Genomic DNA, 20,409 nt, shown 5'->3' on the forward strand with positions numbered 1-20,409 from the left:
CACGCTGCAAGTCTCAGTTTTCCCCTTGTAAAAGAGGGGTACTCATTCCCAGCCCACACCTTGGGAGGATTTGTGGGGTTGCTGTCTGTGAAGAACAGAGCCAGGCTGGCATTCAGCAAGGGCTCAGCGAGTGTTAGCTGTTGACAGTGTTTCATTGTGATCATCCAGTGCGAGCAGTTCTGACTGCCCCATTCTCACTGGGTCTCGGGCCCTTGCCTCCACGGTGCCTCAGTTTTCTGCTCTCACAAAGGAGGAGCGCCGCCTGCCCTCCCTCCTAGAGTTCTGATGAGGATGGACAGCCCCCAGCACATGACTGTCATGCTATAGAGAGACTCGAAAAAGAGGAGACCCCAGATGTAGGAAAATCAGTTTGAAGCTTTGGACACTGGGAGCAAGAATCCTTCAAATGGAAAAAAAGAACTGGACCAGGAATGGAAAACAGCCTCACTATGAGACTGAGGCCCATTCCCTGGGCTCCCACTGGCTGCCTCTCCCCATGTTCCAAAAGTGATGCCAGGCTGACTCGGAGCGTGGGCCCCCGGCCTCGGCTCTGCTCATGAACCCATGAAGTCTTGAGTAATATCCCCATCTCAAGTTTTTCTCTGTTTAACTTGTCTATCAAGTAGCTTAACTGTCCCACCTACTAATGTGATTGGCAATTATTTACTTTGGAGAGCCCTGAAAGACACCACCAAATCACAGAATTCTGAATTATCTAGAAACCCAGCATCCGATCGCATCATCTGATTGCACATTTCCTGATTTGCACACTATAAAAGACGCTACCTCCGTGGCAGAAGCAAGCAGGAGAGGGAAGGGGAGAGCAGGAGAGCCACCAGGACCTCTGAGAAGCCCAGGTGAGATCCGCTCATCCCACACCTGCTCCGCCATCCTGGGTGGCAGGGCTGCCAGGCTCCTTGCTGTGGGGTGGGCACTGGCTGGCTGCATTTAGGATCGCTCACTTGGAGTCTTTTTCAGAGGGATTTTCAGAGGAATAGGAATGGCCATTTACTCTGCTCCCCTGAGAGACCAGTGATATTGATGTAAGGTTTGAATGTGGAAATGTAGAAAAGAGGATTTGGTGGTGATGGGGAGCATGTGGTTGTGTGTGAAGGTTCGCTCACGAGCATGTTCTTCTTACTCTAAATCAAAATCTCTATGGCAGGAATTTTACCTTGAGGTTTCCATTGTGGACTCAGACCATCATCTACAAACCACCTAAAATTCACCCTCATTTTGTACATTTTGATGCACTTTTCTGGGAAGAGTGTCCTCAGCTTCCATTGCATTCATAAAAGGTCTGTTTCCCAAAAGAGATTCAGAGAATGCAATCTAAGTTGACCTCCCCAGGGAGGCCACAACTGGCTCTTTGGACCAGAAAGCCCTTTCGATTCCAGCCAGTCACAGCAACGATAGTGCTGCTTTGTCTGAATCAGCCAGTTGATGGAATTTTGCCCAAAGAAGCTTTCAACACCTTTGCTGGCTGCCAAATAGGCCTATGAGAGGAGGTGATATGTGGGAGGAAACAGTGCAAAAGGCAGCCAGATGTCAGGGGTTGCACCTAAATTTTGTTCAGGTTAGCTTGAGAGAGAAGAGAAAGGTATAGAACAGACAGTGTGGGGACTCCTGGGTGGCTCATTCAGTTAAGTGTCTGCCTTTGGCTCAGGTCATGATCCTAGGGTCCTGGATTGAGTCTCATATTAGGCTCTGGACTCAGCAGGGAGCCTGCTTATCCCTCTCCCTCTGCCCCTCACCCCTGCTTGTGCTCTCTCTCTCTCTCTCCCTCTTTCTCTCTGCTCTCTCTCAAATAAATAAACAAAATCTTAAAAAAAAAAAAAAGATCAGGGTGTACATTTGAAGAGGTCAGAGACCTATCTCCAACCACCAAGTTGCCATCAAATTGTTGTGTGACCTTGGGGAAGTCACTACTCCTTTCTGGCCCCGATTCTTTTTTTTTTTTTTTTAAGATTGATTTTATTTATTTATTTATTTATTTATTTATTTATTTATTTATTCATGAGAGACACAGAGAGAGAGAAAGGTAGAGACACAGGCAGAGGGAGAAGCAGGCTTCATGCAGGGCTTCGTGCAGGGCTTCATGCAAGCCCGATGTGGGGCTCAATCCCGGGACCCCAGGATCAGGCCCTGAGCCAAAGACAGATGCTCAACTGCTAAGCCACCTAGGCATCCCATGGCCCCTTGATTCTTGTTATGCAATGAGGACTTCGAATGGCTCCAGGATCTCTCCAGCATTGGTCTGGATGAGATGGTGGCTATGAACATGTGACCTCTGATATTCTGTGATTTAATAGGGCTTCCACAAATCATCGCAATCTGGGTCCGGGCCAAAAGATTTTAATGGAGATAATGGCAAAGAAGCTCAGTCCCTCAGCTTTTTCATTTGCTTTGTCTAAAGAGGGAAAACTAGGGGCAATGATTCAGGCCATTGCAAGCAAGCCCAAATGGAGGGTAAATCTGATGGTCACTGAATTTAAACAGAGGCCTCTGGGTCAGACAAATCTGGCTTCAAATCCTGTCCCTATTTTGTGTTTACAATCTTGGGGGAAGTCACCTAAACTCACTAGACTGTCCTTTCCTCACTTGTGCAATGCAGGTGATAAATCCCCACATCTTCGGGGGTGGTTAAGATAAAATCAATTACTGAGCATGAAGTACGCAGATGAATGCCTGGCCCAGAGGAAATGCTAGGTAGTGTTAGCTATTACTATTCACTCTCTGGTGTTCTGGAGGTCGGGGGCAGATGGTGGATGAATTCCTCTCTGATATACGTGCTAGCTGGACCCATCATTCTGTCCACAGATACCAAGAGTAAAGATGTTTCAAACTGGGGGCCTCATTGTCTTCTGTGGGCTGCTGGCCCAGACCACAACCCTGCTGGAAGCCCTGTCTTTGCCCCTGGAACATACCCTGTTTTTGGAGGTGACTCCAGGCCAGGACCCAAGTCCCACAGATCTTGCTGGAGACTTAACAGATGGTGAGAGTTTGTGACAACCTCTTTCAGGGGTGTGTGTGTGTGTGTGTGTGTGTGTGTGTGTGTGTGTCCAATGGTTCGATGCAGGGAGGGAGGCAGGGATGATTGGGGGTGAGGGGCTGAGGATCTGTAATTATCAGATTTGACCCCCAAGGATCCACCCCTGTACCCATTTTTAGGCCTCAGCAGTGGCCTGCTCTCTGGGGGTCTATTGGACATTCTCGAAAACCTTCCACTTTTGAACATCCTGAAGACTGGAGGAGGCACTTCTGGTGGCCTGCTTGGGGGCCTGCTTGGGAAAGTGACTTCAATGGTCCCCCTCCTGGACAGTATCATTGAGTGAGTAGTCATAGGCCTTGGTCCTCCACACACCAGAAAATCTCTGTTGGAGATCTGGGCCCCCAGGCAGTGGCCCCAGAGGAGAGAGAGGGGTGGTCTGAACATGAGGCCAGGACTCGTGTGAGATCCTTCCCACAGCCTGGCAAGAACACCAGTCCTCTTGAATCAGTGATTGCCCCCAGTCCTGAAGCATATCTTGTGTCCTCAGCATCATCCATAGTCCTTATGACAATGCTTTAAAGTGCAATTAATCTCCAATTTAGAGATGGTAAAACTGAAGCACAGAAATGTGCCTGTGCTCACACAACTAGAGTGGTACAGAGCCAGGGATCTAGGTCTAATTAAGTTCAAAGGCGAGGCCTTTCCACTGCACTGTGGTAATTCTGTTCTCCTCACCTATGGAGAACACAGGTGGCCTTTGATGTAAACAAGAAAATATAAGCTACTCTCCTTGATGACATCCTCAATGTAATGGCCACTGAACAGTCTGATGTGGGGTTTCCCATGAGACTCCTGAGAGCTCTCTAAGCAAGTATAGCAATAATGGGAAGCTTGATGCCAGGGAGCTTCCAAAGCTGGGTCCTTGATAGGACTGGATCAAAGCCATCTCTAAAATTCCCACCCACCCATATGCTTGCCCCTGACTTGGAGACAGACAGACAGCCTTGAGTTTGATTTCCAAATGCACCACGTACCTGCTGGGTGCCAGAGAATAGGATGCTTGGTCTCTCTGGGCTTGGTTTCTCCATCTGTAAAATGGAGATCATGGTACCCACAGAGAAAAACTGTCGGGAGGACTGGAAACAATGTAATCACCTGCCACAGTTGTTGTGAGGTCGGCTCATGGAAGAGCCTTGCTTCCATCCTCTGTCTCCATTCTCTCCTACTTCCTGCTCCTTGATTGCCATGGTAATCATTGTTGACTGACTTGCCACTGAAGGTGATGGTTACTCCACTTGCCCATCCCCATCCATTCATCCATTTATCCATCCATCCATTTGTCCATCCTCTCTTCCACATAACCAGTTACTCTCCCATGGGTCTGCCTACCTACTCATCCATCCACAAAGTGAACCAATATGGAGTAGCCTCCTTATTTGTAAGACTCTGAGTTGGCGTGCAGAATACAAACAATCCAGACACAGCCTCCACCCTGAATACCTCAGAGACTTGAGATGAGGAGAGGGCCATGGTGTGTCAGGATCTGACCTAGTGCAGAAGTTGGGAAACACTAATCTCCCTGCAAATCTCCCTGCTTAATGGGTGAGGCCAGAGGGGTGGCTTCTCCTGCCCAGGAACAATATCAATGGTATGACTCAGAACCATGTGGTTTTTGCTGCAAGATGCCACTCTTGTCTCCCCCATCTCACCTCATGGGTAGCTCCTCTTCTGGAATGAGTACAATTGGGTTAAAGGTGGTTTCCAGGTTTGGGGCCAAAGGAACTAATATTCCTCCTTCCAATGTTGCTTATTGGACAGATTGAAGATCACTAACCCCCAGCTGCTGGAACTTGGACTTGTGCAGAGCCCTGATGGTCATCGTCTCTATGTCACCATCCCTCTAGGCATAGTCCTCAATGTGAATACGTGAGTGAGTCCCAAGGGAAGATGGGAGGGTGGCTCTCCAAAGGAGACCCTGATGACCATGGGTAGCCATAAGGGAGGTGTTGGGAGTCTGACAGATGCAAATGCAGCAAACTTTCTCCTCTGCAGGCCCCTGACCAGCAGTCTGGTAAAGCTGGCTGTGAAGTTAAACATCACTGCAGAAATTTTAGCTGTGAAAAATGATCAGGGGAAGATTCATCTGATTCTTGGTGACTGCACTCACTCCCCTGGGAGCCTGCAAATCTCCCTGCTTAATGGGTGAGGCCAGAGGGGTGGCTTCTCCTGCCCAGGAACAATATTGATGGGATGATGGCTAGATGGCTGGGAAGATGGAACAATGGGAGTGGGGATTAGTGGGAGGCTGGGAGGGTGGGAAAATGAATAGGAGGGAGGGAAGACAGATGGATGGATGGGTGGATAGATGGATGGATGGATAGGTAAATGGGTGGGTAAATAGCCACTATCTCTTCTTAGCTGGGCTGGCCAATTTTATGCTCATTAGGCAATAAAAAAATCTGAGTTCAAGCTCATTGACCAGAGGGGCATGCAAAGGTGGAAAGATTCTTGTATGGACAGTGCTTTCCCCACATAGAGTCTCTTGTATGAACTTGGACAGTGCTTCCCCATGTAGAGTCTCAGCTTGGTCTGATAACTGTAAGATGAGAGCTGCATTGGAGTTCTTGAGTGAATCCACTAAGATAATAAGTATGAAAGTGCTTTATCCCAGTATGAGGTAAAATAGCTATGCAGCCTACCTGGGTTACTTCTTTCATTTACCTGCTAAAAGGGAGAATGAATTATGCATAATATGTAGAAGTCATCCCATAATGGTTACCATTTCCTAAACACATATATTGTGTTTCACATGTATCATCTCACTGAACCCTCATGACAAGTATATACTAAGCACTGTTCATCCATGTATAGGAATTCTACTGAATTCCTAGTGTCTGCTGGAACTAGGTGTTTAAACTACACGTGCCTATCATGTGCAAAGCTGTGTAGGGTGCCACTCCCTGTGAATAGGCGCCCTGGTGTTTGCTGCGCAAGGGTGTGAGTGGACAAGGCCCCATTTCGGTCACTTAGTACTGAGACTGATGTGGGCACAGTGGCCGCACATACCATCCCCAGGCCTCTGCACCACCCCATGGATTTTTTTTTCTTTTAGATTTGCTCCCCTCCCTGTTCAAAGTCTTGTGGACAGTCTCAGCAGCTTCTTGAATAAAGTCCTTCCTGAGCTGGTACAGGGCGAGGTAAGCGGGGGCGGGGGGCAGGGAGTGGCAGCTCCTGATCTTTGGGTCTCAGAGCTTCTCGGGCTGAAAGAAGGCCCTGGAGTAAGCTTTTCTGAGCCCCTCAGTTTGTTATGTATATACCATCTATCATCTACCTGTCCACTGATTCACTTGTTCGTGTTTCTTCTTTCTATCCTGCAAATTGCAGTGGTTGGATCCTGCTCTGGGCTGAGCCCTGTGCATGTCCACACCACAGCTGAAAGGAACTGTCCCCTGCCCCAAGAATCTTCCAGTCCACTCCCACTGTGGCTATAGACAGGCATTCTTACAGCCTATGCTTGGGTGCCTCCTACAATTCGAAATTTACCCCTCCTGGAGCAGTTCGCCCTATTATGGCACACAGGTGTCATATCACATGGTGAACCCTGGCTCGGTGTGTGATTGGGCACTTCACGTACATGCCTCCATTTCTCCTTCTGCCCGTGTGAATGTGTAAGCATCTATCTGTGAGATGGCTTAGAACCAAACAGTCTCAGACACAGAAAAATGACAGAGAATCTCCCCCAGAGAATCCATCCTGGGGCTGCTGCAGTTCCCAGGGCCTCCCTCCAGGTACTGCTTTGCCCAATGCCTCTCTTTGCTCCCTGGGTCAGGTATGCCCTCTGGTCAATGAGGTTCTCAGTGAGTTGGACGTCACCTTGGTACATTCCATTGCTGGTAAGTACCCCTTCCCAAGGCCTCTCTCTCCCTCTTCAGAAGTAGCGATCTCCCCCAAGGAGCTCTATCCCTGCACACCACAGGAGAGAGCTAGATCCTTCCAGCCTCAGCTCTCCCTTTTTCAGGTTTCTTTTTGCCTTGAATTATCCAGATAATGTTGAGGGCTGGGCCCTGCCTCCCTCATCAGCCCTGACACTGAGAACAGCTGGGCTGTTTGGTAGAACGAGGGATTGTCCCTGTCAACCTTTGCCTGAGCTTAGTTGGATGACCAAAGTTCCTGCTCCCCAGCCCCAGGCTTCAGGGGGAGTGTAGGATATCCCTCAACTCCTTCACACTGAGATCGTCATTCTGGCCTGCATCTTCCAGAGTTACTGATCCATGGGCTGGAATTTGTCATCAAAGTCTAAGCCTTCTGGGAAAGGGACCCGGCTACTGTTGAACTGGTGAGTGCCTTTCCCCAATCCCCAGGATTTGGGTGCTGCTGTAGGAGGCAGCAGGGGGCTTGGGACAAGTGCTGTTCAAAGAGAGACAAAGAGCCATGTAGACATTCCCAAAGATGCACAGAGAAGTCTACAGAAATGCTGATGGAGGTGGAGAGACTCAGGTAGCACCACAACACAGCCACAAAGAGAAACATGCATGGCTGTGGATACATACACACACACACACACACACACACACACACACACACAAGTACATGTGGATAGAAAGAGTCCCCGAACCCCAAGTCTAGGCCTCCCTTGTGGCTGAGACAAGACCAGACCCTAGCCTTAGAGTCTCAGCCCCCTCCCCTTCTCTGGAGGGCATGTTTGATGATGGGCCCATACCAACAAGAGTCAGTGACCTCGAGTCTCCATTTGGATGGTGGCTTCTCCCAAAAGAACAATTTCCTTTGCTCAATCCACTCTCTTCCCAGCTTCCAAGGGCTCACAGAAGGCTGACCCATGTCCTGGACAGTGACACGGCCACTGCTTGTGGACCAGAGGAGCTTTCTCTCCAAGGAAACCCCACTCTCCCTCCTTCCCCACCAAACATGTGTTACAGCCCATGTTCTTCACCAAATAAAGTTGCTCTTTCTCTGCACCGGGGACCTTGTCATGCTTCACCCTCATTCGAGGGCTAATAGATTGGGAAGAGCCCTGGCCTGGGTGGTTGGAGCCATAGAACAGAGTGTGGAGCTTACATTGTAGAACTTTATGGTCTTAAGCTAGACACGGAGATGTTCAGAGGAGGGGGGATTTCAGAGTAACTGCTCTAGTGTCCTCAGGAGGAGTGTATGAGGGGTTGAAGGTAGGTGTAACACTCTAGGCAGAGATGAGGACACACAAGTCTACCACACAAGAAGCAAAACATCAGATCTGAGAGATGTTCAGGAGTGGACCTGAGTGTAGGTGAGGGAGCAGGTGAGGTGCAGGTTGCTGTCCATATCTCAGGTAGAAGAGTCTGAAGGTGACTGGGGATGTGGGAAGATGAAGTGATTCCAGCAGGAAGATTATGCCTTCAGCTGTGGCCATGCTGAAGGAAGTGCCTGGGAGACCCAGGGGAGATATCCAGGAACCCGATGGATACACAAATCATCCACCATTCCTCTTTTGCTCGCTGGCATCCAGTCATACTGACTTCCTTTCTGTTTTCTCAGCAAGAGGATATGAAAAATGACAAAGAGGAAGTGTAGGAGGCAGGACAAACTGGTCCACATTGTTCATTGCTCATAGACATAGAGAAGGGCCATTGGAGAAGCATATGATAAGATTATTGATGCCATGGGTGAGAGTCCTATTTTTGGAAGAAGAAGCCTGATTTTCAGAAACTGAGAAGAGGAAAGGATTAAAGGAAGGAAAGACTGAGTGCAAAGAAGATTTATGAAAAATTGGAGACAAGAATAAAGAACAGGACTACTCAGGCTGGGGAAGGTTGTCCCCTCAAATAAAAACTAAATATGCCATCATTGTTTGTGGCCCTTAAAAGACTAGTGCAACCATGTCGTTACACAAATGAGGGTACTGAGGCCTTGAGATATATGTGAATGACTTGCACAAGCCACAGTTTGACAAAAAGACAAATCAAGGGCTGAAACATTCCAGACTGCACAGAAAACTTCTCCCTTGTGCTCTAGGAGACCCCACTGACCTTGTGACAAGGAGCAGATTCAGGTTGGTGTTTCTCAACCCTTGTCAAACATGTGTCAACATGCCTAGACTTAGCACCATCCCCACCTACTGCTGTCACCAGCCAATACGGCATAGTGGGAAGACAGCCTAGAGTTCAGAACTGCAAAGTTTATTGTAGGAAACCAGCATGTGTGTTCTGGCAAGGGAATGGAAGGAAGAATTTTCCACAGCCACAGAACTAGAATACTTCTGGGCTCAGGATGAATAGTTACATTTCCTAAGCAGCTGAATGATCATCATGAATGTCTGTCTACCTAGTCGAGTGATCTGAAGCACCACTTTCCAGACTGGAAACTAGCAATTAGGACCTGACAGGGTTTGAGAAGAGTCCAGGCATTAGTTACTCTTAAGTCCTCTTTTGGGCAGGCATTAGGTCAATACTGAGTGTCCCCCTTGGCTGAGATTCCAAGAATCAAGCTGAGTAAGGACAGGCACACACCTGGTACCATCAACCCTGGTCCTGCTGCCCTCTGACCAAACTGCTTTCCCTTCTGGACACACATTCACTGCCTGTCTCTGAATACTAGTTTCCCACTGCTCCCCTCCAAAATTAAAATTGTTAGAACCAGCTTTTTCAGAACTCTTGAAATTAACCAAAGGCTTGCAGCAATCTGGGGTGTGTTTATTCAATAAAAATTGCTGAATCTTGGTAAGAACAATGTGCTTTGTGGTGTCTTCTTTTACCCTAGTCCCATCTCCTACTCTCCATAGAAGACTTGAAAACCCAAAGCCTATAGTCTTGGTGAAAATCAGTAGCCTGGAAGCCTCTGGACAGGAAGTATTGGAACAACGTCAAAACCTCATCCCCAGAATACCATCATTATTTGATCTGCCTCGTTAGTTCCCTGGAAGATCCTACTCTCAAGGCTCTCTTTATTTGACTCAGAGTTCACCCAGTATAAACAGCCTCTTTTCCAAGGACGTTTGTCAAAATGACAGATCTAAAGACTGGGAGTTTCTAACTCTCAAGCCAGTCTACACTCAGGTTTCAGCAATTTGTCATAATTACACTTTAAGTATTCCTACCCAGCAGCCTCTACTTCAGGTAAGCTGATCTTGGCTGTAATTCGATGTGTTCACCTATCTCTCCAGACCAGGGGATGGCAGTTTGCCCTCTGACTTCCATTCCCTGACAGGACGAAGAGAGTGGCTGACTGTCCACGTTGAGTTCTTTTCTTGTTGTGAGGATGGGAGTATTCACCTCCAAGCTCTTTACATGCTGGTGCTGAGATGGGAAGTCTGAGGTTTTTATACTTTTCACCAGTTATGTTTGATTCCCTGGAGGATGGGCCTCCCAGGATTCTCATACCACCATCCAGAAAGTGAGACTTCATTAAAAATTGTCAACCATTATTTCTTCACATTTATTTCCCACACCATTCTTTTCTCATTCTGAGACTCTTGTGACATGAAAATAGACCTCTCGCTAGAGTCCAACTGCTCCCTGAGGCTCTGTTCATTTCTTTCAGCTATTCTTCTTCCTCTCATTCAGATTGGATCCATCTCCAATGTGTCATTGCACTAGACATTTTTTTTATTTTTTTTATTGGAGTTCAATTTGCCAACATATAGCATAACACCCAGTTGCACTAGACATTTTTAACATCATGTTATGAGACTGGATCTTACTTAAATCCTATGGAGAATGTTTGGGGTGGGTTGGTTTGGGTTAGCATGCAAATTACCCAGTTAGATTCAGGCTAACCCAGTTAGGTTCAAATTCCAACCCACCTTCTGCAGGTGGTGTTTTTATAAAGAGGATTTCCTTCACTGTCTTATGTGTAGGGGACCCCCTTCCTACTTCTTGGGATCAGAAAGAGAGGACTTCTCTTGGAACTTCTTGTATTCACGCCTGTGTGTAGTTCCATGCCTCACATTGCTCTTGAGTCCAGGACAAAAGATATGGGAGGGAGAAAAACCCAGGAAACTCACCTGTGAGTCATTCATTCTTTCAGGTATGACTCCCTTCCTTGGTCCACCTGCTGCCACTTATGTTTCAGACCCCTCAGAGAGCCACCTCATTCACTGTGTCCAGGGTTTTCATTTCATTCTGAAGGAAAGACAAAGTAAAGGAAGTTTCCTTCCACCCATCTCAACTCTCCAATCCGCATAACCAGATGGGCTTTCGGCACATAACAGTGGACTACCAGTGACTTAACCAAGAACCCTCCTGGTCATAATATTTTTACTAGAACAGATGAGTGCAGCCTCTGGTGCCTGGTATGTATTATTTACCTGGCAAGTGTGTTCTTCTCAGTCCCCACCAGATAACCACTTAAGAGGCAATTTGCATTCACTTGGGATGGACCATGGCACACATTCGGTCTTTTCCCTGTTCTGTCACAAAATACAGTCTAAAGGGGTCCCCTCATGTTCATGTTCTGGCTACCACTTCTGTATAACATACCACCCCAAGATTCAGTGGCTTAAACAGCAGTACTTATTTCATGATGGTTCTTGGTTTCTGTGAGTGAGAAATTCAGAAAGGGCTCAGGATGAAGTTCTGGTTCATAATCTCTGCAATTGCAGCTTTACTTGTCATCACTTCCTTTAATCCTCCACACAGCCCTTTGAGGGAGGTACTCTTACGATTGGCCTCTCTTTACAGAAACACAGAGAAGGTAAATTAAGTCCCTGAAGTCACCAGCTGGGGCAGGTGGGGCTGGAGCAGGAGCAAGGCAGCCAGACCCACAGAAGGGAGATCAGAGGATTGGTCCTTCATCCCCATCTCCCTCCCCCTCCAACCCCCACCCTGCTCCCCAACATGATCCCATGACCCCCACAGGCATTGCAAGGAGAGGCAGGAAGAGCCACAGCAGATTTGTATTGAGCCCCAAACTCGGTGCCAGGCTCTGCTCTAAGCATTTGTTGTAGGTTAATTTCATTAATCCAATAGCCCTGGAGGGTTGTGTTGTTATTGCCCCCACTTCACTGCGAAGCCTGAGACCCAGAGAGATGAGGTCACTTGCCCAAGGACACGCAGCTGGTAAACATGGAGTCAGGATTCAAACCCAGGCTGTCTGGCTCTGTAGGCTGTATCTGGTCTCTAGATAAATCCATCCACAGTCCCTGGGGTGAAGTAGTCCCCCCTCTTAAAGGGAGCATCAAAGAATTTGTAGGAAGACAATTTAAAGGGGGAATATTAAATAAATAAAGGTGAGGCACCTGGGTGGCTCAGTCAGTTAAGTATCTGCCTTCACAAGGAAGGAAGCTGAGAAAAACAAAAGACCATGAGGAAAGTTTAAGGAAAATAAATGATAGCCTCAGAAGGAAAAAAATCTATGTATAATTGAGAGCACCAAGAGGGACAGAGGGCCAGAAAGCATATTTGAACAAATCATAGCTGAGAACTTCCCTAATTTGGGGAGGGAAACAGGCATTCAGATACAGGAGATAGAGATGTCCCCCCCAAAATCAATAAAAAACGTTCAACACCTCAACATTTAATAGTGAAACTTGCAAATTCCAAAGATAAAGAGAAAATCCTTAAAGCAGCAAGAGACAAGAGATCCCTAAATTATGGGGAGAAATATTAGATTATCAGCAGACCTCTCCACAGAGCCCTGGTAGGCCAGAAAGAGCTGGCAGGATATATTCAGGGTACTAAATGAGAAGATTTAGCCAAGAATACTTTATCCAGCAAGGCTCTCATTCAGAATAGGAGAGATAAAGAGCTTCCAAGATAGGCAGAAATCGAAAGAAAATGTGACCACCAAACCAGCTCTGCAAGAAATATTAAGGGGGACCCTGTAAAAGAAAGAGGAAGCCCAAAGAAATAATCCACAAAAACAGGGACTGATTGGGTATTATGATGACACTAAATTCATATCTTTCAATAGTAACTCTGAACGTGAATGGGCTAAATGATCCCATCAAAAGGCACAGGGTTTCAGAATGGATAAAAAAGTAAGACCCATCTATTTGTTGTCTACAAGAGACTCGTTTTAGACCTAAGGACACCTACAGTCTGAAAATGAAAGGTTGGAGAACCATTTACCATTCAAATGGTCCTCAAAAGAAAGCTGGGGTAGCAATCCTCATATCAGATAAATTAAAGTTTACCCCGAGGACTGTAGTAAGAGATGAAGAGGGATGCTATATTATACTTAAAAGGTCTATCCAACAAGAGGAACTAACAATCATGAATATTTATGCTCCTAATGGGGCATAAATATGGGATCTGCCAAGTATATCAATCAATTAATAACCAAAGTAAAGACATACTTAGATAATAATACACTAATAGTAGGAGACTTCAACACGGCACTTTCTGCAAATGACAGATATTCTAAGCACAACATCACCAAAGAAACAAGAGCTTTAAATGATACACTGGACCAGATGGATTTCACAGATATTTACAGAACTTTGCATCTGAATGCAACTGAATACACATTCTTCTCAAGTGCACATGGAACTTTCTCCAGAATAGACCACATACTGGGTCAAAAATCAGGTCTCAACCTATACCAAAAGATTGGGATTGTCCCCTGCATATTTTCAGACCATAATGCTTTGAAACTAGAACTCAATCACAAGAAGAAATTTGGAAGAAATTCAAACACGTGGAGGTTAAAGACCATCCTGCTAAAAGATGAATGGGTCAACCAGGAAATTAGAGAAGAATTAAAAAGATTCATAGAAACTAATGAAAATGAAGATACAACCGTTCAAAACCTGGGATACAGCAAAAGCAGTCCTAAGAGAGAAATACATCGCAATACAAGCATCCCTCAAAAAATTGGAATAAACTCAAATACACAAGCTAACCTTGCACCTAAAGGAACTGGAGAAAGAACAGTAAATAAAACCTATACCAAGCAGAAGAAGAGAGTTAATAAAGATTTGAGCAGAACTCAATGAAATAGAGACCAGAAGAACTGTAGAACAGATCAACACAACCAGGAGTTGGTTCTTTGAAAGAATTAATAAGACAGATAAGCCATTAGCCAGCCTTATTAAAAAGAAAAGAGGAAAGACTCAAGTTAATAAAATCATGAATGAGAAAGGAGAGATCACAACCAATACCAAGGAAATACAAATGATTTTAAAAACGTATTATGAACAGCTATACACCAATAAATTAGGCAATCTAGAAGAAATGGATGCATTTCTGGAAAACCACAAACTACCAAAACTGGAACAGGAAGAAATAGAAAACCTGAACAGGCCAATAACCAGTGAGGAAATTGAAGCAGTCATCAAAAACCTCCCAAGACACAAAAGTCCAGGGCCAGATGGCTTCCCTGGGGAATTCTATCAAACATTTAAAGAAGAAACAATACCTATTCTACTAAAGCTGTTCCGAAAGATAGAAAGGGTTGGAATACTTCCAAACTCGTTTTATGAGGCCAGCATCACCTTAATTCCAAAACCAAAGACCTCACCAAAAAGGAGAATTATACACCAATATCCCCGATGAACACAGATGCAAAAATTCTCAACAAGATACTATCCAATAGGATCCAACAATACATTAAGAAGATTATTTACCATGACCAAGAGGGATTTATCCCTGGGATCAAGGTTGGTTCAACACTTGTAAAACAATCAACGTGATAGATCATATCAACAAGAGAAAAAACAAGAACCATGTGATCCTCTCAATAGTTGCAGAGAAAGCATTTGACAAAATACAGCATCCATTTCTGATCAAAACTCTTCAGAGTGTAGAGATAGAGGGAACATTCCTCAGCACCTTAAAAGCCATCTATGAAAAGCCCACAACAAATATCATTCTCAATGGGGAAACACTGGGACCCTTTCCCCTAAGATCAGGAACAAGACAGGGATGTCCAGTCTCACCACTGCTGTTCAACATAGTACTGGAAGTCCTAGCCTCAGCAATCAGACAACAAAAAGACATTAAAGGCATTCAAATTGGCAAAGAAGTCAAACTCTCCCTCTTCGCAGATGACATGATACTGTATATGGAAAACCCAAAAGACTCACCCCAAGATTGCTAGAACTCATACAGCAATTCAGCAGTGTGGCAGGATACAAATCAATGCCCAGAAGTCAGTGGCATTTCTATACACTAACAATGAGACTGAAGAAAGAGAAATTAAGGAATCAATCCCATTTACAATTGCACCCAAAAGCATAAGATACCTAGGAATAAACCTATCCAAAGAGGTAAAGGATCTATACCCTAAAAACTACAGAACACTTCTGAAAGAAATTGAGGAAGACACAAAGAGATGGAAAAATACTCCATGCTCATGGATTGGAAGAATTAATATTATGAAAATGTCAATGCTACCCAGAGCAATTTACACATTTAATGCAATCCCTATCAAAATACCATGGACTTTCTTCAGAGAGTTGGAACAAATAATCTTAAGATTTGTGTGGAATCAGAAAAGACCCCAAATTGCCAGGGGAATATTGAAAAAGAAAACCAGAGCCGGGGGCATCACAATGCCAGATTTCAAGTTGTACTACAAAGCTGTGATCATCAAGACAGTGTGGTACTGGCACCAAAACAGACACATAGATCAATGGAACAGAATAGAGAATCCAGAAGTGGACCCTCAACTCTACGGGCAACTAATATTCGACAAAGCAGGAAAGAGTACCCACTGGAAAAAGGACAGTCTCTTCAATAAGTGGTGTTGGGAAATTGGACAGCCATGTGCAGAAGAATGAAACCAGACCATTCTCTTACACCAAACACAAAGATAAACTCAAAATGGATGAATGATCTAAAGGTGAGACAAGATTCCATCAAAGTCCTAGAGGAGAACACAGGCAACACCATTTTGAACTTGGCCACAGCAACTTCTTGCAAGATACATCTATGAAGGCAAGGGAAACAAAAGCAAAATGAACTATTGGGACTTCATCAAGATAAAAAGCTTCTGCACAGCAAAAGAAACAGTCAACCAAACTAAAAGGCAACCTACAGAATGGGAGAAGATATTTGCAAATGACATATCAGATAAAGGACTAGTATCCAAGATCTATAAAGAACTTATTAAACTCAACAGCAAAGAAACAAACAATCCAATCATGAAATGGGCAAAAGACATGAAGAGAAATCTCACAGAGGAAGACATAGACATGGCCAACAAGCACATGAGGAAATGCTCCGCATCACTGGCCATCAGGGAAATACAAATCAAAACCACAGTGAGATACCACCTCACACCAGTGAGAATGGGGAATATTAACAAGGCAAGAAACAACAAATGTTGGAGAGGATGCGGAGAAAAGGGAACCCTCTTGCACTGTTGGTGGGAATGTGAACTGGTGCAGCCACTCTGGAAAACTGTGTGGAGGTTCCTCAAAGAGTTAAAAATAGGTCTGCCCTACAACCCAGCAATTGCACTGCTGGGGACTTACCCCAAAGATACAGATGCAGTGAAACGCTGGGACACCTGCACCCCGATGTTTATAGCAGCAATGTCCACAATAGCCAAACTGTGGAAGGAGCCTCGGTGTCCATTGAGAGATGAATGGATAAAGAAGCTGTGGTCTATGTATACAATGGAATATTCCTCAGCCATTAAAAACGATGAATTCCCACCATTTGCTTCGACGTGGATGGAACTAGAGGGTATTATGCTGAGTGAAGTAAGTCAATCGGAGAAGGACAAACATTATATGATCTCATTCATTCGGGGAATATAAAAAGTAGTGAAAGGGAATAAAAGGAAAAGGAGAGAACATGAGTGGGAAGTATCAGTGAGGGAGACAGAACATGAGAGACTCCTAACTCTGGGAAACGAACAAGGGGTGGTGGAAAGGGAGGTGGGCGGGGGGACGGGGAGACTGGGTGACGGACATTGAGGGGGGCACTTGACGGGATGAGCACTGGGTGTTATGCTATATGTTGGCAAATCGAACTCCAATAAAAAAAATATATATATACCAAAAAAAAAAATCTGCCTTCAGCTCAGGTCATGATTCCAGGGTCCCGGGATCGAGCTCCACATTAGGCTCCCACCTCACTGGGGAGTCTGCTTCTCCCTCTCCCTCTGCCTGCTGCTTCCCCTGCTTGTTCATTCATTCTCTCTCTCTCTCTCTCTCTCATAAGTAACTAGAATCTTCTAAAAATAAAATAAATAAAGTTAATGGTGGCTGGTATGTGGTAGAAGTTCTGGAGGTGAAATGTGAGCAACTGGAATCTAGGGAGCTTGGGGATCTGTCCTCCAGCGCCTGACCAGCCTGGCTGCTGGGGCACCCAAGTCCCCAGGATCCTAGCCTTGCACCAGTGCTCGCACACATGTCCTGTGACCACTAGGAGGAGCTGCTGTAAGGTAACCCAGCAAACATCTTGAAGATTAATATTTATTCAGCACCTTGCTAAACCCTTTCAATGCAAGGTGTTGTTTTTTTTTTAATCCTCACGAGATGAAGCCTCTAAGGCTCAAAATCATACAGCTTGTAAGCAGCGGATCCAAAATTCAAATTCCAGCAAACTCTTGAGCCTAAGCTTTTTGCCAGGGGTTGCAAACTTAGGAGCCTCCAGCCAAATCTGATACGTTGTTTTTCGTTTTTACCTTAAATTACTTTAGGGCAGCCCAGGTGGCTCAGCTGTTTAGTGTCACCTTCAGCCCAGGGCCTGATCCTGGAGACCCAGAATCGAGTCCCATGTCAAGCTTCCTGCATGGAGCCTGCTTCTCCCTCTCCCTGTGTCTCTGCCTCTCTCTCTCTCTCTCTTTCTCTCTCTCATTAATAAATAAAAATCTTTGAAAAAAATTACTTTAAATGCTGATTTTTTCCTCCACCTCAATGTGATTGTAAATGCATTCACCATTTCCCTGAGCCCTGTCACACCACCCTATGCTCTTAAACACTTGGTCCCTAAAAAATAGGGTTGCCAAATTTGTCAACCAAAACTAGACACCCAGTTAAGTTTGAATTTCAGATAAACAACAATGAGTAATTTTCGTAAGCACATCCCAAATATTGCAAGAAATATACCAAGCTGTGCTCGCTTCGGCAGCACATATACTAAAATTGGAACGATACAGAGAAGATTAGCATGGCCCCTGCGCAAGGATGACACGCAAATTCGTGAAGCGTTCCATATTTTTTAAAAAGAAAACCATATCTGGGGGCATCACAATGCCAGATTTCAGGTCGTACTACAAAGCTGTGGTCATCAAGACAGTGTGGTACTGGCACCAAAACAGACACATAGATCAATGGAACAGAATAGAGAATCCAGAAGTGGACCCTGAACTTTATGGTCAACTAATATTCGATAAAGGAGGAAAGACTATCCATTGGAAGAAAGATAGTCTCTTCAATAAATGGTGCTGGGAAAATTGGACATCCACATGCAGAAGAATGAAACTAGACCACTCTCTTTCACCATACACAAAGATAAACTCAAAATGGATGAAAGATCTAAATGTGAGACAAGAGTCCATCAAAATCCCAGAGAAGAACACAGGCAACACCCTTTTTGAACTCGGCCATAGTAACTTCTTGCAAGATACATCCACGAAGGCAAAAGAAACAAAAGCAAAAATGAACTATTGGGACTTCATCAAGATAAGAAGCTTTTGCACAGCAAAGGATACAGTCAACAAAACTCAAAGACAACCTACAGAATGGGAGAAGATATTTGCAAATGACATATCAGATAAAGGGCTAGTTTCCAAGATCTATAAAGAACTTATTAAACTCAACAGCAAAGAAACAATCCAATCATGAAATGGGCAAAAGACATGAACAGAAATCTCACAGAGGAAGACATAGACATGGCCAACATGCATATGAGAAAATGCTCTGCATCACTTGCCATCAGGGAAATACAAATCAAAACCACAATGAGATACCACCTCACACCAGTGAGAATGGGGAAAATTAACAAGGCAGGAAACAACAAATGTTGGAGAGGATGCGGAGAAAAGGGAACCCTCTTACACTGTTGGTGGGAATGTGAACTGGTGCAGCCACTCTGGAAAACTGTGTGGAGGTTCCTCAAACAGTTAAAAATATACCTGCCCTACGACCCAGCAATTGCACTGTTGGGGATTTACCCCAAAGATACAAATGCAATGAAACGCCGGGACACCTGCACCCCGATGTTTATAGCAGCAATGGCCACGATAGCCAAACTGTGGAAGGAGCCTCGGTGTCCAACGAAAGATGAATGGATAAAGAAGCTGTGGTTTATGTATACAATGGAATATTCCTCAGCCATTAGAAATGACAAATACCCACCATTTGCTTCAACGTGGATGGAACTGGAGGGTATTATGCTGAGTGAAGTAAGTCAGTTGGAGAAGGACAAACATTATATGTTCTCATTCATTTGGGGAATATAAATAATAGTGAAAGGGAATATAAGGGAAGGGGAAGAAATGTGTGGGAAATATCAGAAAGGGAGACAGAACGTAAAGACTGCTAACTCTGGGAAACGAACTAGGGGTGGTAGAAGGGGAGGAGGGCGGGGGGTGGGAGTGAATGGGTGACGGGCACTGGGGGTTATTCTGTATGTTAGTAAATTGAACACCAATAAAAAATAAATAAATAAAATAAATATACCAAGCTAAAAAATTATTCATCTAAAATTCAAATTCAAATAAACTTGTATTTTTTCTGGCCAAAATAATTTTAAAAACTTCCTGTATTTTTTCCGGCAACCTTAACCTACAGGCAAAGATCCTACATATACCCTACAGGCACTTATAACTCCTGCCCTGAACTTCATTCCCCCACAGAAGGGAATTTTTTTGAGCATCTACTTCATGCTAGTGACTTCATGGTACTAGAAGTATCTCTGATAAAGATACCACGTGGAATTTCTGACAAACCCCAATAAGGGAATCACAGAGAAGACAGCTAGAATTCTGGGTCAAGGCTACACTATCTTCAGCAGCAATCTGTATACTATTAGAAAAACAGCCCCTGACATGTGACTGAGTGCTGGTAGAGAAGGGGCACCTGATCATAGGGCATCATCAAGTGACCCTGCGACCAGAACTTATCATGCACCCGGCATGTTATTCACCAAGTCATAAAATCAGGCAGGACCAACAACAATCCATCATCAGATAGAAGCGGTATGTCTAGTTTGGGCTTAAGAAGATCCAGTGGGCATAATTAAGCTGCATGATGCAGCTCATGTCACCTGTGTTACCTCCTAGTATTGCACCAACACATCTTCAGTTCACACCTACGGCCATAGGAACATTCCCCATTACCAGCTGATGGAGAAAAACCAGAGCTCACAATAGCCCCGCTCAGGGGTGCCATTGGCAAAGCAATGAGAGTAACTCCTCTCCGGGGGCTAAGCTGTAGGCAGCGCACTTGGTCATCCACATTGAGAAAAGAGAAAAATAACCAAATATTTAGTCTCACAGGCTGAGGCAAATGACTTAATAGCTTAGTCAGG

The 20,409-nt window shown here is 45.0% G+C and overlaps 1 protein-coding gene, 1 long non-coding RNA gene and 1 other non-coding gene across 3 annotated transcripts in view; 2 read left to right on the top strand and 1 right to left on the bottom strand.

Annotated features, from left to right (window-relative positions):
* LOC102151319 overlaps positions 1-20,409 on the bottom strand; it is a 62,691-nt gene that overhangs the window by 32,680 nt on the left and 9,602 nt on the right. Inside the window, exon 6 of the long non-coding RNA XR_005377760.1 lies at positions 10,989-11,106. This is a non-coding gene — a long non-coding RNA (uncharacterized LOC102151319). The remainder of the gene's footprint in view (positions 1-10,988; positions 11,107-20,409) is intronic.
* BPIFA1 (BPI fold containing family A member 1) lies at positions 721-7,973 on the top strand. Its single transcript, XM_038572006.1, has 9 exons — positions 721-857; positions 2,821-2,995; positions 3,172-3,331; positions 4,811-4,918; positions 5,045-5,194; positions 6,105-6,189; positions 6,822-6,885; positions 7,252-7,328; positions 7,802-7,973. Exons 2-8 carry the CDS (start codon positions 2,836-2,838, stop codon positions 7,290-7,292), a joined length of 768 nt encoding a protein of 255 aa, XP_038427934.1. The 5' UTR covers positions 721-857; positions 2,821-2,835; the 3' UTR covers positions 7,293-7,328; positions 7,802-7,973.
* LOC119865770 lies at positions 17,991-18,097 on the top strand. The gene has a single exon (XR_005378133.1). It is a non-coding gene; the product is annotated as a U6 spliceosomal RNA (small nuclear RNA).

Source organism: Canis lupus, chromosome 24 (genome assembly GCF_011100685.1).
Source record: "Canis lupus familiaris isolate Mischka breed German Shepherd chromosome 24, alternate assembly UU_Cfam_GSD_1.0, whole genome shotgun sequence".
NCBI lineage: Eukaryota > Metazoa > Chordata > Mammalia > Carnivora > Canidae > Canis > Canis lupus.